Source organism: Myotis lucifugus, unplaced genomic scaffold (genome assembly GCF_000147115.1).
Source record: "Myotis lucifugus unplaced genomic scaffold, Myoluc2.0 scaffold_224, whole genome shotgun sequence".
In the NCBI taxonomy this organism is placed as follows: domain Eukaryota; kingdom Metazoa; phylum Chordata; class Mammalia; order Chiroptera; family Vespertilionidae; genus Myotis; species Myotis lucifugus.
Window position 1 is genome coordinate 1,087,478 of NW_005871272.1, and position 17,505 is coordinate 1,104,982.

Here is a 17,505-nt window from a genome sequence, read left to right on the forward strand (position 1 = left end):
GGGTAGCAAGTCCACTGATGCAAATGGGGAGTGAATGGTGCTTGGACGCAGGTGGGAGCCACGCGTGTAGCAAAGTGTCACTTCTTTTCATAGCTGGATAACATTCCATTGACACATATAAACTACATTTGCTTAACCATTTATCTGCCCAGCTGCTCCCGCCTCTGCCCAGCTGCTCCCACCTCTGCCCAGCTGCTCCCACCTCAACCCAGCTGACACATATAAACTACATTTGCTTAACCATTTATCTGCCCAGCTGCTCCCGCCTCTGCCCAGCTGCTCCCGCCTCTGCCCAGCTGCTCCTGCCTCTACCCAGCTGCTCCCGCCTCTGCCCATGCTGCGCACGGTGCCTAAATACCTTGTTTCCTCCCTTCGTCACCCAGTTGCTCCAGGTGAAGCATCCTGCAAGGCTCAGCGCTGACATCACACCTCCCCAAAGCGGTCCTCCATCCTTTAGTCCTTGGAGATGGTTATGCTCTCCTTTTAGCACACTGTCCCCCCTATTTGTTTCCTCTCCCTCTCACAGTAAGCTTCTAGAATGGAGTTGGAATCACCCCGCACCCCGAGCCTCCTATTCTTTGTTTTGTCGTTAATCCTCACCTGCGGCTATTTTCCCATTGCTTTTCAAAGAGAGTGGAAGGAAGAGAGAAAGGGAGAGAGGGAGGGGGAGAGAGAGAGCGAAAGAAACATCGATGTGAGAGACACATTGACTGGTTCCTCCCACAGCCACCCTGACTGGGAGTGGGGCATGAACCACAACCCAGGGGAATCCAACCCGCCCCCCTTCAGTACGCAGGCCGAGGCTCTAACCACTGAACCACCGCCGGGGCACGTCCTGCCCTTAGTGCATGCTCAGATGGGGTGTTGCTTTCCCTCAATCAGAGCCGCCAGGCAGCCATGCTTACTGCGCACCAGCCTCTGCCCTCGCCCAGCACCCAGCACTGGTTTGGGTCAGGTTCCCAGGGGCCTGCGCCTGGGACACAGCACCCCTCCCGGGGAAGCAGGAGCCGCCAGCCCTGGAGCTGCCCCACCGACGGGACCGTGGTCTCCAGGCCTCCGGACCCTCTGATGCGGACCCTCTGATGCCTTCCCCTCCTCTTCGTAACATCGGGACAGGACCGTCCTGGCTCGGGCTGATGGGGGCTCCAAGTTCAAGTGTGGAAAGCAGGGAGTCTGAGCCTGGTCTCCGGGTCAGAAGTCCCCGTGGCCTCCCCGGGCCTGCTCTGAGGACGGGCCTGGCAGCCTCGGTCCCTGCTCTCGCCCTCCGCGGTCCTTTCCTCCAGGTGGGGAGGGGGAGAGGACCCCTGAGCCCTCGTCTGCCATCAAAAGACTCATCCACCCCCAGCCCCGCCGGACCCGAGGAGGAGGCGCCCCTGGCCGCACGCCCTCTGCCGGGAGACTCAGGAACCACAGAAACAGACTCCAGACAGGGAAGCCCTGGAAAGAAAGTCCTGGAAAGCGCCCTTTTCTTCTTTCCTGACGCCCGACCCGCTCCCTTGCATTCTCGGTAACAGCGTCAGCCGTTGTCATTTCTGAGAGCTGACATCCCGATTCTGTGCTAAGTGTCCCCAGGGCATCAGTGCATGTCATCCCGCAGATCCCAGTACTTGCTCCCTTGGTACAGATGAGGAAACTGAGGCACGGCGAGGGAAGTAACTGCTCAAAGCCTCACAGTGGTGGCGGAGGCAGGATTCACACCAGCCCCGCCAGACTTGGACCCACTGCCCTGGAAGGTCCGGTGACTGCCCGGCCTGCCTCTCCGCGCGGACGCCCCTCTGGAGGCTGAGTGAGGCTCAAGGCCCACGTCTTCCTGGCCCCCCCCCCCCCCCCCACACGCCCTCTCCAGACCCAGACCGGCTTCTCCTGGAAGGTGGGGCTTGCCTTGGCCTTCCTTGGACACATCCCTGCCCTGCTCCAGATCAACCATTTCCCTGGGACAAAACCAATCACCGAATTCCAATGGGAAGGAGCAGTGTCCTTTCCATCAATCAATCCCCAGGCTTAGCAACAGCCGGACTATTTCTCTAAGCATCTGCATCTATCCCACTTGGAAAACAGCACAATCGTTTCGGCACCTGTGCCTTCCTAGACTGTAACCAGGCTCCTGAGAGGGAGTCAGGAGTGTGTCCCCTGCACCCTTCCCAACAGGCTTTCCCTCATGGAGACGTAGGGTTATCCGCACGCACTGCGTCCTTCCCTCCAGACACCCAGTGACAGAGTAGCCCCGGGAACTGCATTCACCCACGTGGTCGCTGCCGTAGGGAGGTGCTGCAGGGCTGGAGCACTCTCTGAACCCTGGGTCTGATCGTCAGGATCCCGGGGCACCCAGACGGTCAGAACTCCTGTCTGTGCTCCGAAGGCCCTCGCTGGCTCAGGACTTGGGATGGGTCCCTGTCCCTGACACTGCTGGGCAACCAGCTTCTCATACAGGATGTACATAGACAGCTAACAGGTGGGCACCTGGTGCCAGGCCCTGCCCTAAGCACTTTGTTGGCTCATTCATTGGCACCACCTTGTAAAGCCGGTTTATTGCTGTTTTACTCCTTTAACAGGCCCAGAAAAGGAGGCGGCACAGCTGGAATTTGAATCCAGTCACTCTGGTTCCAGAGTGTTCATTTAGCGCTGCATACAGCTCAATAAATAACCCTCTTCTGGGTACCCTGAATTCCGCTTACAATAACCTGGCCTGTTAAGATGAAAATAAGTTCGATATAGCGATGACTTACTGTTTGCAGCCCGGAGGACCCAAAGGTTTCCTTTGCATGTGGTCTGCTGGCTCCCGCCTAAGCTCCTGGCCAACGCCTGAAGCCTGCGCCAATAGCCGCACACCTGTCTTAGCACAGGCACCGAGGCGCCTCCTCCTCGCACAGGTAAGCCTTGCAGGTGTTGCCCGGACCTCGTATCTGACTCCAGCACTGGCTCCCTCAGTCTGAATCCTAGCCAGCAGGCTCAAGCCTGGGTGCCCCCACCTGGACCATCCTGCCAGCAGAACCTCACACAGGACTCTCAGGAAGTACCTGAAATCAGGTACTTTATTACAGCAGGAACCACCTTTATCACAGTAAGAACTACCTTTCTATCTTCTCTCAGACTGAGCTAAGGTAACCAGTCTGGGACAAACAGGTATCTAGAACCCAAGTCCTGGCAGACCCAGCATGGTTAACAAAGCATCTTAATAAATGAAACACAAAACTGATGTAATTATTTAATGACCTGGGAAAATAACGTTATAAAATAAGCTGGTCACAAATAGTGGGTAGAGAATTTCACTTTTGATAAAAACATTTAAAGTATATAAAACACTGGAAGGATATATAACAAAATATTCAGTCTTTATTTCTGTTCAGTGATTAAATATTCTTCCCTTTGCTTTGTATATATTTTTGAAACGTGATTATTTCTGAAAAAAAGAAAAACAAGTTACTGGATAGAGAAGCAGTTGTTAAATGTCAGGAGTCCAGCAATCCAGGTCTGCACCTGCGCAGGCCCTGACATGACAGTGGCCAGGCAGCCGCGGGATCCCATTCCTCCCGGTCCCTCCGGGATGCTCTCCAACCGTTTCCTCTCCATCTGACGTTCTCAGTGTCCTTGTATTTCACAAGAGTCTACAATATCAACAGGCACAACAGCAAGCGATGCCAGCAACTTTGGTTTTAAATTGGAATAACCATTTGCAGTTATGGAGCACAGTAGAAATAAAAATAAAACACAGATCAGGAGTACCACAGCAGAAAACCGCATGTGACTAAACTCCTGCCCTCTCTGACCCCTGCTCGTATTTCATGGATCTGGAAAAAGCAATTTTTTTTCTCCAAAAGATGCTTTACCTGCTAAGGAGTCGAGTTGGAAGAGCTCACTAAACCCCAAACAAGCCCCACCGGAAACAAGGCTGAATGGGTGTCGTCACTTTGTCCCCATTTGTTTCAAAAGGTCTTTGCTAATCACCACATGGAGCAGCAGACACCTGCATCCGTGTAAAGGAGGCCAGAAATCTCAGCTCTCCTCCAACTCCAAATGGGCATTTTACTCAAAGCACAACACCCGTTTCTTGCTCTTAAAACAAAACGGGGAAAGGCTGTTTTAAAATCTGGCGTATATAAAAGCCCTGCCACCTTTAGTTGAAGGTGCTTCTTAGGTACTTCCAAAAGCTCTGTCCTTTCACACGGCAGCATTTTCAGGAGGGATCAGGAACTACCGTTAAGGTCTAAGAAACAAAACAAAAAACCCAGTTTCTTGCACTGTCACCCCAAACCGCCTCCAGTGTACTGGGTGACCTGCCCATTTCAGCAGGTTGCTATAGAAATTCATGTTGCAAAAATATTCAGACACCAGAAGAAAAGGTACAAAAAGAATTAAAACAATGACAGATGAGATTAAAAAAAACAAAACTTAACCTCAAAATACCCTTTAATCACAACAAAGACCAAAAACACCTCTTTGCGCTGTCCTTGGGAAATCAAGAAAAAATGAACTTGTTTTTGTTTGACTCAACATAAACAAGACTTGCTGGAAATAGTGCTCATTGCTTGCACTCCATGCCAATTTACACTCTTGTTGGATCAGTCCCAATCCTACAGTCAAAAGTCCTTGTTAGAGCAAGAAAAACACTCCTCTCAGGACTAAGCCCCGAAGGTGGAAGGACGTCTTCAGTGAGAGAACTGCCTGCCGTCGGAAGACTTCTTGCTAATGTGCTTGAAGATTTTGGACTTCTCCACCTTCTTGGGCTTCTGGTAGCCGAACCCACCGCCGCCTCCTCTCTTCTTCAGCTTGCCTTCATTGCTGTTCACGTCTACAGGTGCACGTTAAGGAAATCAAGCAACACAAAGATAACATTCCAACCTGACATCGCCACGGGGAACCAAGCAACACACACCCTATGTTCTCCACCTCACCCTCCCTGAACCACGGAAACGTGTAACATGAGCCTACACAACACATCTGCAGGACTTCAGGAGTGCCCGGTGACTGTGGACTAAAATTAGGGGAGTAAATGTAAGTCCAGTATATTAGTCATTCATTATTTTCTCCACACAATAGAACTCAAGACAAGTACCTGTAAGAAATAAAGAGGTAAATCAGCAAGTTTACAGGAACACAAAATATACTTCCTGTGTCAAAACAAATGACTTTCACCTCCACTGGGGCTGCCTCAGGAATGCTTGAACAAGTGAAGATTCGACATGCAGGCGTTTACTCAATGGGGATGCAACCCAAATCCGGCTTTCTCCTTTAGGAGCTACGGTCCAGTGTTGATGAACAGGCCTGCTTTAGCTGCTGTTTCTTCTGATGAAAATGTGATTATAAATTACAACAGAAGCAACTGAGATATCCCGTGCCTTTTATCTTGAGTAGCACTTAAGTTTTCCTTTCTTTTGCTGATCTTGCAACTTCCTTGTATGAAATCCTTTAATGGCTCTAAGGTTAGAAGCTCTTTGAAAGGTTCTGTCTTCTCCCTTTGGCTTGAGGGCATCCTAACCTCCAGACCTCACACAGCTAACCCGAACCTGTACAGCAGCCGAGCCCTGCAATCCCCCGCCTCTCCCCAGACTCCACAGCTCCCTCGGGCTCTGCCAGTGAAATTTCTTTGACTTTTCTAAAGGCCCAAGTCATAACGGGCCATGTTTCTGTCAATCTCACTCCTGTCACTATCGCTGCCTGACATGCAGTGACCAGGCCGAGCACCGTGCCTCCATTCCCAGCCAGAGCACACACCACCCACCCAGTGCTAAGCCCACATACCCCGCGCAAGCTTTTGTCCCATAATTCCTGCACCAATTCATCACAACAAAGAAAAGGATACTCAGATCAACAAAAGGAGGCACCTTGAAACCAAATGACAGAGCAACGTGAGGCAAATTTAAGTTATTAACGTTAAAGATTTGTTTCAGAGAATGGGAGTCATATGCTCGAATGTACGACTTATATGCTTCCTGGGCTGACTTATGAAGGAAGTAGTTCTTTTCAATCAATTTTTCAAGCTGAAATGGAAAGAAACATTGGTTTTAATAAAACAGCAGATTTCACATATATTAGAAAAACCACCCTACAAAAACATTTGTGCCAATACACTTGTTCCAAGCTTTCCAACATTTGCAAAATCATGCCACAGTAAGAATAATTACAAAGTTCCTGTGTGGCCTGGCCTGAGCCGACGCAGAGCAGACGTGGGGTAACCTGCACAGCGAGAAACCAGACTGACCACGGTGCACACTTCTCAGTGATAAGGGACCCCAGGAGGCAATGCCCGCCGCGGAACACGCAGAGGCAATGCTGGGACGAGCTGAGGCTGCCGGAAGAAAGCATACCTGAGACTGAATGTCAGAAATTTTGGACCAGGAGAACTCAAATTCACTTAATGGGACCTAGAAAACAAAAGCGTGAAGGTTAGTGAACTAGGATGGGTCACCATTCACATATTTAGATGATGAGAAAGTGGGAAGTCCTACAAACAGTGGAGGAAAGGTGAGGAACTTTACAGTCAATGAAGCCCTCTCTCTAAACAGGATAGGGGATGGAAAGGCCTGGAGCTCTAGTCAGAGGGCCCCTACCTCTCCATGCCAGAGCGGCCCCATGGCCACCCCGCCTCCTGACTGAGTGTGGGACACCAGGTCACGACGACCACAAACTCCCAGGGAAGGCCCTCTTAGTAGCCCTCACTGACTAGGTAAGTGGAAGAGGGCCAGACCCGTGCTGGGTGCTGGGAGGACGCAGCTGCCAGCACAGCTGTGGGGACATGGAGGTCAGGGCTGGCTTCCCAGAACAGACACAGCTAGCTGAAGCCAGAGGTAGTCTAGAGAACCAGGAAAGGGCATTCCAGAGAGAAAGTGCCAAGTCTAGCAGCAATTCTGGAAAGCTGCGCGGAGTTGTGGAATGAGGAAAATCCACCTGGCAAGACTGTGCCGGGAGCTGACAAGGAGGCAAATGCAGGGACGAGCAGGCCTGGTGAGCATTCACACACCCAGCAACGGAGGCCACTCACAGTTACAATGAATTCAGGTTTGGTGGATGCGCTGGTCACAGGGTGAGTGGAAAGATGGAGAAAATATAAACCACGATTCAAAATGCAGACAGAAGAAAGGCAACAGGTAGTAGCCAGGCTGGAGGGGTGGTAGGAGAGTGGGTTTCGGGTTGAAGTTATTTTTCTTGGTGAAAGACTTGAGCTGGTAAAGAGCGACTGCAAGGGAGAGACTGAAGACAAACCAGCTGACAAATGAGGGACAGAAGAGGAGGAGGAGGAGGAAGGGGCAGGAGTGAATGAGGAAGCCACTGCTTTGGGGAGGTAAGCGGGAAAGATGCCCGAGAAAAAGATGCAGAGAAGACTGCGGGGAGGGGAGCAGGAGGCAGCAACCGTCAGGTGTGAGGGGTTTAACAGGAGGGGAGGTGGTTTCAAACAGGCCGCAGGACTGGGAGAGGAGGCGAAGGACACAGGCTGACAACAGGGAACTCAAGGATTAAGCCATAGGGGTAGTCCTTTCGGTTCACATTTCCTGGGCCAGCCCCCCACAAAACCTCATCTGTTCCACATCTGTAACAACTGTTCCAGGAGCACTGCAATGACTCATGACTCCTCGACACTTCGAGGCCACCTGCACTGGCCAACAATTCCACAAAGAGGATCTGTTCCAACTTAAGACTCCCAAGCAAAGACCTTTACCTTGGATTGCTTCAGGTAACGAAGGAAACCCAATTCTTCAGGACGCAAGATGAGCAAGGCATGCCCCCTTCCGTTTAGGCCCCTGGCAGTTCTTCCCACTCGATGAATGTATTCCTTTGGTAGAGAGAGAACATCTGAGTTCACACAGCCTGACAGGCACCCGTGGCAGCCTGCATTCCCGGGACTAGTGGTGGTGGGCAGGTCAGCATTCTTTATGAGGGGGTGCCTCGCCCCGTCAATTCCTTCTGCATGCCCCATCCCCAAAGAGGTTATAGGATGATGACCGAGGCCAAAGGAAAGCTGGATATGAAATTCACATTAGCTCTATGCTCTAGTAAAATGACCGGTAAGTGTGCATCATCCTCAAAATGGCTTTTTGAAACATTTTAAAATGCCAGTTGACAATTTATATAATCTACTAGAGGCCCAGTGCACGAAAATTCATGTACTGGGGTGTGTGTGTGGGGGTGTCCCTCAGCCTGGCCTGCGCCCTCTGGCAGACTGGGAGCCTTTGGGGGATGTCCACCTGCCGGCTTAGGCCCGCTCCTCGGGGGGAGCAGGCCTAAGCTGCAGTTGGACATCCTTAACACTGCCAAGGAGGCGGGAGAGGTTCCCGCCACCGCAGCTGCACTCGCAGCTGCCAGCCTGGCTTGTGGCTGAGCAGAGCTCCCCCTGTGGGAGCGCACTGACCCTTGGTGGTCAGTGCGCATCATAGTGACTAGTCGTTCTGCCATTAGGGTCAATTTGCATATTACCCTTTTATTTTATAGGATTGTTTGTTGAAAATACTTAGTAAACTTATTTTACTACATGTATTACAGTCTTATATATAAGCAAATTTCATTTCCTTCTGAAACCTACCACTCTTAGCAAATCATTCCAAGCATATAATAGTCCTAACTTAAGTCTCACTGATGCCTTTCAAATCTCCTTACACAGCCTTTTAGGTCCTAAAAAAGTCCTAAATACTATTTTTTCCCCTAAATTTGAGATATACTGCACAGTCATGTGCAATGAAACACGACTTGCATAACTAAGGAATAGACCTCTGACTCTGAAATGCAGTATTTCTCAGGGAACCAGGAGAACAAGTGCGCTCTTCAACGTACAGCCACCCTGAGACACCTGAGGATGCCACTTACCTTGGGGTCATCTGGAGGGTCATACTGAACAATCCAGTCGACTTCAGGAATGTCCAGCCCTCTAGCTGCCACGTCCGTGCACAACAATATGCCCGTATCCGCGTTGCAGAACTGGAAGAATGTGGTCGTACGCTTATTTTGCTTCTGCCTTCCCTAGAATCGAATACAAACATCTGTTAGAGCTGGAAACAGGAAGCTGTTGGGAGGTCCAGATGTAGAACCCCAAACTGGAGCTGTGAACCTGCTTTACTTCAAGTTCACTCCTTGTCCTGTGTCCTGTTTGCCCAAGTAGATTGTGTCTCTTATTCCTTGTGGTTCTCATTCCTCAAAACCCAGCAAAGCCCCCTCCACAGAGGACCACTCACCAATGTTGACTGACCTGGGGAGTCAGACCTCAAACCCCACAGTTTATACACCTTGATAAGCACAACCTGTTTTTTTTTTTGGTTGTTGTTGTTAATCCTCAACCAAGGATATTTTCCCACTGATTTTTAGAGAGAGTGGAAGACAGAGGGAAAGACAGAGAGAAACATTGATGTGAGAGAAACACATCGATTGGTTGTCTCCTGCACTAACCCCGACTAAGGCCTGGCTGGGGAGGAGCCTGCAACCGAGGTATGTGCTCTTGACTGGAATTGAACATGGGACCCTTCGGTCCCCAGGCTGACGCTCTGAGCCAAACTGGCTAGGGCAGCACAACCTGATTTTAATGAACTTCTCATCATCACTCACATGAATGGCCAAGACAGGCAAATCGATGTAGTTCAGCAACTCATAGTGGTATTTCACGGACATACAAGATGAGAAGAAGACCATGAGTTTCTTCTTCCGGTTCTTCTTAAGGAATGTGAAGAGCAGGAGGAATCTTTTCTCGGAAGGACAAACAACATATCCCTAGAAGTAGTTCAAATGAACAGACACAAAATAACCAAACGGACATTTGCAGCTGCATGAGCCAATATGATGGAGACACTGCCCCCACACTGTTGTGCTTCCCCCACAGTAAAATTCCTGCCATCATAACACAGCATCCCTACAATAAGACAAATTTAAGCTCTTTAGATTCCTTTAACAGGCTGTAACCATTGGACACTGAATTCTTTTCATTATTTCTGAGATTACTGGTTATCAACAGTTCTTGCAACCATAATATATTAATATCTCAACTAACTGAAACTCTCAAGATATATCAATGATTCATTTTTGAAAACTCTTTAATAGCAACATCTCAAATAATCACAGCTTACATACACAGTCCAAAACAAGAGCACAAAGATGGGTGAATATATTTAAAAAACAAACAAAACACCAATGAAAGGTTTCTAAGCTGAACTGTTAACAGAAAATATTTTATTCACCAAAGACTCGATCTTCAAGTCCAATTTTTTAAAATATTTTTTTTATTGATTTCCTAGAAGAAGGGAGAGGGAGAGAGAAACATCAATGATGAGAATCATTGATCGGCTGCCTCCTGCACGCCCCCTACTGGGGATCGAGCCCACAAACTGAACATGTGCCCTTGACCAGAATCGAATCTGGGACCATTTAGTCCATAGCCTGACGCTCTATCCACTGAGCCAAACTGGGTAGGGCTTCAAGTCCTATTTTTAATCAACCTAGTTTAGATCTCTGTCACCTCATTTCCAATTTTCCACAGCTATGTGCCTGAAACCAGTCTCTCCACCTTCTAACTCAGAGCAAGATCCCTAAACATTTTAAAATAGTGGTTAATGATGCTTCCTAAGTGGTAAGTGGTATTAAGAGACAGTAAAGAGAGCTAATTAAATTATTCAGAGTTCAAGTTACGTTATGCTAGAAGACCCAGCAATCCAATACCCAAGTTCACTATATTTGAATTAAAAGTTCAATAACCCACAGCTTTCTGGAGAATACTCCAAACAATTACAAGGAAACACACGTACCCACATTCATTAACATGTAAGGTATTGACAATAATACCTGCTCAAGACCATCCACTGTTGCATTAGTTTTATCATCATCGACACCAACATACAATGGCTCCTTTTTCAGAGAAATCCTCGCCAGGTCCTCAACTCTTCGAGTTTGTGTGGCAGAAAAGAGCATGGTCTGCCTGCGTGCTGAAACACATACACGTAAGAATAATCCGAACCTTTCAGGGAATCCGTAGAACTGCTTCACAACTACAAATGCTCCTAAGTAGGACTGTCAGGAATGGGGGACGTGGTAACGCTACAGAGATTGAGGGAATATCACGAACAACTTTATGTTCATAAATTTGACAACTTAGATGAAATGGACAATTTCCTTGATTGAAAGACAAACTGCTAAAGCTCACTCAAGAAGAAATAGAAAACTTGACTAGCCTGTACCTATTAAAAAAATTGTACTTAAAATCTTCATGTAAAGAAAACTACAGCCCTAACGTCTCCAGTGGTGAGTTCTAGCAGACTTTTATGGAAGAAATATTACTGATTCTTCACTAACTCTCCAGGACACGGGAATTTACTTCCCAGCTTATTCCTTGAAGCCAGCCATTACCCCAACATCCAAACCCAACGACTCATGAGCAGAAATGCAAAATTTCTAAACAAAACTTTAGTAAAGTGAATCCAGCAATATATGAAAAAGGATAAGGCATGGCTAAATAGGGTTTATTCCGTGAATGCAGAGCTGGTTGCTTTAACATTGGGAAATTAACCAATACAATATACCATATTAACAAAGTAAAGGAAAAAATCTGATCATTTCAACAGATACAGAAAAAGCTTTTGACAAAATTTACCATCTATTTCTGATTTTAAGCAAACGAGGAACAAAAGGGGTCTTCCTCAATCTGATAAGGGGCATTTACAAAACACCTACAGCTAACATACTTTATGGTGAGAGACTAAATGCTTTCCCCACTAACCTCAGGAACAAGACAAAGATCTTGTCTCACTACTTCTATTCTGTATTGTACCTGAAGTTCTCGCCAGTGCAATCAGGCAAGAAAAATATTAAGTGAAGAATTTACTTTTTTTATTTGTAGCTGACATGTCTGCCCATGCGGAAAATCCAGGCTAGTTTCATCTGAAGGTTCATGCTGAACAATCCAGATGAACATAGAAATAATTACTTGCCAGACATAAAATGGATATACAAAAATCAACCGTATATGTACATACAATAAACAATTTGAAATAGAAATTTTAATGAAGTATTTAGAAATTAAGGAGCTAATAAATGGAGATATAACTTATTCATAGGTTGAACTGACTCAATATTGCCTTTCACCAATGCTCTATCCTATGTAATAAAAGGCTAATATGCAAACTGTCCCCACAGGCGGGAGTTTGACCGGGAGTTAGATGTGCACTGACCACTGGGGGCGGCGCGGAACATGGCAGGGGCGGCAGGCGGCTGGGGGAAGAGAGGCCCCGGACGGCAGCTGCTAGGGACCCTACCCGTGCACGAATTTTGTGCACTGGGCCTCTAGTATTCAATAAAATCCCAACCAACCAGGTATTTTTAGGGAGTAGAAACTAACAAACTGCTTCTAACATTTATACAGAAATGCAAAGAACAGCCAGAACAATTTTGAAAAGAACTGTTTGAAGTTCATCCTAAGACTTAAGGTAGAACTGGAACTTCTGTACGCTGCTGAAGGATATGTAAAATGGTACAAGTTAAATAACTAGTCACTCCACTCCTCAGTAGTTACCCAAGAGAAAGAAAATGTGTGCCCATAAAAAAGTTGTAGATGAATGTTTGTAGCAACTTCATAAGTCTCTAGAAAATACAAACACATCTACAGTGACAGAAGGCAGATCAACAGCTGCCTGGGAGAGAGATGTGTGTGAGCGGCTGTTGGTAGTTGGTAGTAGGTGAGGGTTGCTCCTACAGAGGCTGAGAGGGAGTACAAAGGTGCATGAACGCACTTTAGAGGGTTATGGAGATGTTTACTATATTGATGTGATAATGGTTTCATGGGTGGAATGTGAACATTTAGCAAACTGAGTATTTAAAATATGTACAGATCATGTCAATTACATCTCAGTAAAACATTAAAAAACAAATCGTATAATGAATGGAATCATGGCCTTATTACAGATGTAAGCAGTTTATAATGTTACAAGTACTATAACCAAGCTATGTACAACTCAAACATCACACAGAAGGCAACAAGTCTACGGCTACCTGGGAGGTGCCAGATGAAGGTAAGAGGGGTGGTGGGGGTGGGTGAGAATGAGACATATGTTTGGACTGTTTAACTTGCATTAAACCTCTAACTTGGCAAAACCACTGTATTAAGTTACTAATACGTTTGATGTTTATATTGCAAACTGCCTCTAAGGTTAATTGGCATAGCGACTTCACTTGGCTATATTAATACATTGTGGACCAGTAGTTCCTTTTTTTTAAATATATTTTTGATTTCAGAGAGGAAGCGAGAGGGATAGATAGAAACATCAATGATGAGAGAGAATCACTGATCAGCTGCCTCCTGGATGCCCCCCACTGGGGATCGAGCCTGCAACCTGGGCATGTACCCTCGACTGGAATCGAACCCAGGATCCCCCGGTCTGCAGGCTGACACTCTAACCACCGAGCCAAACCAGCCAAGGTGGGACCAGTAAATTTATTGCTAGCTTTACCCAGTAGCCAGATAAGTTTCTATTGAACGAGTACAAAAAACGTTTTACATGAATGTTAAAGGCATGCTTTCAAATTAAATACCCATTGCATTTTGAAGTTATTTATTACATGTTCTTATAAACTAATATCTTTTTAAAGTATGATACTTTGTAAAACACTGTGTAATATGAAGCGAAAATTCTCGTGATCTGTCCGCAACGTGCTAAAATTCTGGTATTAATAGTTTTGATATAGAAACAACTCTCACTGCTTCTAACAACCACTTTGCAAACTACATACAGATACTACCCACTTACTTGGCAGAAGTTTAATAATTTGCTTTAACTCCTCTTCAAACCCAACATCCAAGATACGATCAGCCTCATCAATAACCAGACACTGCAGGTTTTTATACATAAACCCTGGAGTATTCTAACAAGACAAAGAAACACTGTTAGTTGTAAAGTTTGTCTGACACAAGACATGAGACAGTACTACACAGTGTTCTCTCACCTGCATATGGTCCAGGAGGCGGCCCGGTGTGGCCACAATGATGTTGATCCCATTAGCAAGCTTCTGTGCCTCAGCAGACCTGTTGCTGCCGCCCATTATCAAGCCGTATGTGTGAACGTGGTGTGTCATCAGCTCTTTAAGAACACCGAAAGTCTGCATGGCCAGTTCCCTAGTAGGGGAGAGAATAAGAACTCCTGTTCCTAAAAGGCAAAGAAATGAATATGGAAAAAGTCAAACTAATTATCACCACGCGTTCATAAAAGCCGCAATGAACTTCTAGCGAGACAATGGCAGAAACAACCGGATCAAAGGCTTACCATTCCTGGGCATGAACTTTAACTTAACAATGAGTTCAACTGCAGGGATGAGAAAGGCCAGGGTTTTGCCACTGCCAGTTTTTGCAGCTGCCAGAAGATCCCTAAATGTTAAAAAGGGAAAGGAGGAGAGACACTCAGTATACTCATTCACCAAGTACTTACTGAGCAGCCAGCACGCACAATCACAGGTGTTTTAGGCTCCAAGGCTAGAACAGGATCGAGAAAGAGAAGTTCCTATCTTCTCTATCACTGAATTCAACCATCTGAGTAAAACACCTAACCCAGAAGTAAGAATAGTGCCAGGAAACAGAAGTGAACACTTTTCTTCCAACACCAGGACGTAATTTAAAGCCTTTAATGCAGGCTGGATATGTAAACCAACACAATACACATCAAAGAACACACTGGTAGTTCCTGGGCATAAACTTTCCTGGGCAAACAACTAGCACTACGAACAGATACTAATGGCCAAGCGTCCATGTGAATCATACCTGCCTTCCAGGAGTGGTCTGACACTTTTATGCTGGATTTCGGTCATGTTTGTAAAGCCCATTTCTCTTATTGCCCGCAGAGTGTTCTCATTGACAAGATTAGAGAGAGAAGCAAATGAAGTGTCCTCGAAAGCCCCTAAACGGAAGACAGTTTATCATTAGCAAATTTATCATTTTTAGTGGCTAATTCAGCTAGATTGTCTAAATTAGTTTTGCTGATTGAAAGCATTACTGGGTTGCAGTCAAACTTATTAGAGCTTCTTCCACTAAGACAAAATCCCAACCATGTAATATTAAGAAAAAGACCCTACACTTTAAAAATGTCTCCTCTGCTGATGGCTGTGTAATTTAAAGTCCATGTCCAGAGCCCCTAATGTAACAAATAGTAAGGGAGAGAGAGGAAGTACAACCAAGGGGTTTGCAGGAAATTAAAATGTCAAGGGTGGGGGGGGTTGGGGACAGGAGTGCAGAGAAATAAAATGTTTAAGAAATCCGAAATAAAAAGTGAAAACATTGAGGATAATAAAAGCCAAGTGTGAAGTTAATCTCACTCACAAAGGACAACCGAGTCAGATACGGGCGGACCGTTGGACTGGACCTCGGTATCGGGTGTGCATTCCTCAGCAGGGAGCACCAACGCCCTCGCCTCCTCGACCCCCACCCAGGAGTCCCTACTCCACAGCCTGGCTAACCTCAGGTACTGTCAACCTTGGTACGACCGACACCTTGGGCTGGAAAGTTCTGTTGTGAGAGGCTGTCCTTTACACACAGGATGTTCTGCAGATCCTTGACCTCTACCCAGGGGATGCCAGTAGCCTGCCCCAGTTCTGACAAAAATGTTGGTGGCCAACCCTCATGATTTCCCGGGGATAGAGGAGGTTTATGAGATGCTGGACTTTCAAAGCTAAAACTGGTCATGTTCTGGGCACACCAGGATGAGCTGGTCACCCCGCCTGAGAGACAAAATTGCCCTGGAGGAGAATGCTGCCATCTTTGCAATTCTGATCAGGCAGGTCTGGGGCTGGGCCTCAGTATTTTAACAGAAAATCCAAACCAAGCAACTCAAGTTACTCCTAGACATTTCTGGTTAGGAGCAACTAATTCTAGTCTAAACTCTTGACTTTACAGATAAAGAAACAAGGGCCAAAGGGGGTTAACCTGGCACAAGTTCTTCTGTGAATTCCTGCCTCCCCATTCCTTCTTACTAAGCCAGTATTAAACCCCTGGTCTCCTGACTCTGGGCCAATGTTGTTCCCCCTACAACACGGAATGAGCTTTAGAAAATGATAAACCAAAGGAACAAAGGACCCCAGAAGCTGTTGGGGTGCATTATTAAAATACTGTCAGGAATAAAGGAAAGACCAGAGAAAGAACAAAAACTAAGGCACAATATGGAAGATAAAAGCTGCACTTAACATATTAACCATTTCTTGTCAGTATTTACTTCTTCCAGGCACAAGTCACAACTTACTTCACACCTTATAATCGGGAGAGGCGCGCATTTTAAAGATCCGGGGAACGTGCCGGGTTACCTGTCAGTCCCAGGGGCAGGCTGGGCACCTCGCTCTCCTCTTCCCCATCGCCTGCCTTCCCCACACTGGTTTCGGTTTCTTCAGGGGCCTGGGCACCTTCCTCTGGCTCCACTTTGTCTTCCGTTTTTGCCTTTTTGGTATCTTTGATTTTAAAGAACAAACCCCCCCATTTTATTTTCTTCAAATAAAAATAGCAAACAAGATCACAAAATAAAAGATGTGTGACACAAAAAGGTCTATTTTCAAAAGCTTAACATTTCCAGCTTTAATTTGCTAAGGAATGTCTCTTTCATAAAGATTTGGTTATATTTATTTAAGAGCCCAGGGGGACGTGCAGATTTGCCAACAAAACTTTGTATTTCAGGATTCTTAATGTATTATAGCATCTTCAGTAATCAGCTTTTAAAAAGTCTAACTAAACCATGTAAGTATTGTAATTACACCAGGTTCTATATACTTTACTGAGTTTTCAGTCTCTATAAAAGCTAATTTTGTTGAAAGATGAACAGAAATACCAAAGGCTCATGTCACTGAAGACAGACTACAAAGCAGGGCAACATCCACTCAGCCGGGTGGCAGACACTGGCCGTCCTTGAACCTAAGTGGTGAGGGACCGAAAGAAAGGCCCCCGGCTCTTCACTTCTCTACCCCCACGTTCACCATGTTCTTCAATGTTCCTCTGGGTCATGTGGGTTAGCTACCACGCTGGGCTTCTGTCGATTTATGGTGGTTCGTGAGGCTAGTTAGAGCAGAAGGACCCCGACCACAACCCAAATAAAAGAAAATGAAGAACTTACCAGGCCCAGCATTATCCACCATTTTTCTCTTTTTCTTTTTCTTTTTCTTCTTAGATTCTGAACTGGGAGAGTGCACTGCTGCTTCCCCGTTGGTTAATACGGTAGATTTCTTGGGGGACTTTTTAACTTTTACATTTTCCACTGTTTCTTTAGATACATCTCCATTTTGGGCTTCTGTCAGGCCCTTATTCACAGACGGCTTTAGGGATTTTTTAACTTTCCCACCTCCCACTGTTTCCTTACATGTATCTCCATTTGGGGCTTCGGACAAGCCCACATTCATGGACTGTTTCAGGGATTTTTTAATTTTTCCACTTGCTACGGTTTCTTGAGGCACATCTTCTTCTTGAGTTTCTGACAGGCTCACATCCCAGGCCCCTGTTTAAAACAGAACACACTGTATCAAAGAGGAAGTTTACTCAGAAACAGCTGGACTCTCAAATGAAAAATTCCATGGCTCCAG

At 46.4% G+C, this 17,505-nt stretch overlaps 1 protein-coding gene across 4 annotated transcripts in view; it reads right to left on the minus strand.

Moving 5' to 3' along the window:
- Positions 1-3,191: 3,191 nt before the first annotated feature.
- The window catches only part of DDX18 (DEAD-box helicase 18), a 16,335-nt gene continuing 2,021 nt past the window's right edge, over positions 3,192-17,505 (minus strand). The window contains exons 2-14 of one of the 4 annotated variants that reach the window (XM_014463870.2): positions 17,043-17,420; positions 16,246-16,386; positions 14,714-14,849; positions 14,223-14,323; positions 13,906-14,105; positions 13,710-13,824; positions 10,756-10,895; positions 9,529-9,690; positions 8,797-8,949; positions 7,655-7,768; positions 6,306-6,362; positions 5,801-5,978; positions 3,192-4,789 (exon numbers count right to left, since the gene is read on the minus strand). In XM_014463870.2, the coding sequence (XP_014319356.1) occupies positions 4,647-4,789; positions 5,801-5,978; positions 6,306-6,362; positions 7,655-7,768; positions 8,797-8,949; positions 9,529-9,690; positions 10,756-10,895; positions 13,710-13,824; positions 13,906-14,105; positions 14,223-14,323; positions 14,714-14,849; positions 16,246-16,386; positions 17,043-17,420 (2,018 nt within the window). In that variant the 3' untranslated portion in view covers positions 3,192-4,646. Of the gene's footprint in view, positions 4,790-5,800; positions 5,979-6,305; positions 6,363-6,979; positions 7,189-7,654; positions 7,769-8,796; positions 8,950-9,528; positions 9,691-10,755; positions 10,896-13,709; positions 13,825-13,905; positions 14,106-14,222; positions 14,324-14,713; positions 14,850-16,245; positions 16,387-17,042; positions 17,421-17,505 lie in introns of those variants that run through there. The other 3 variants (XR_002831546.1, XM_014463871.2, XM_023761978.1) reach the window with 3 other exon arrangements.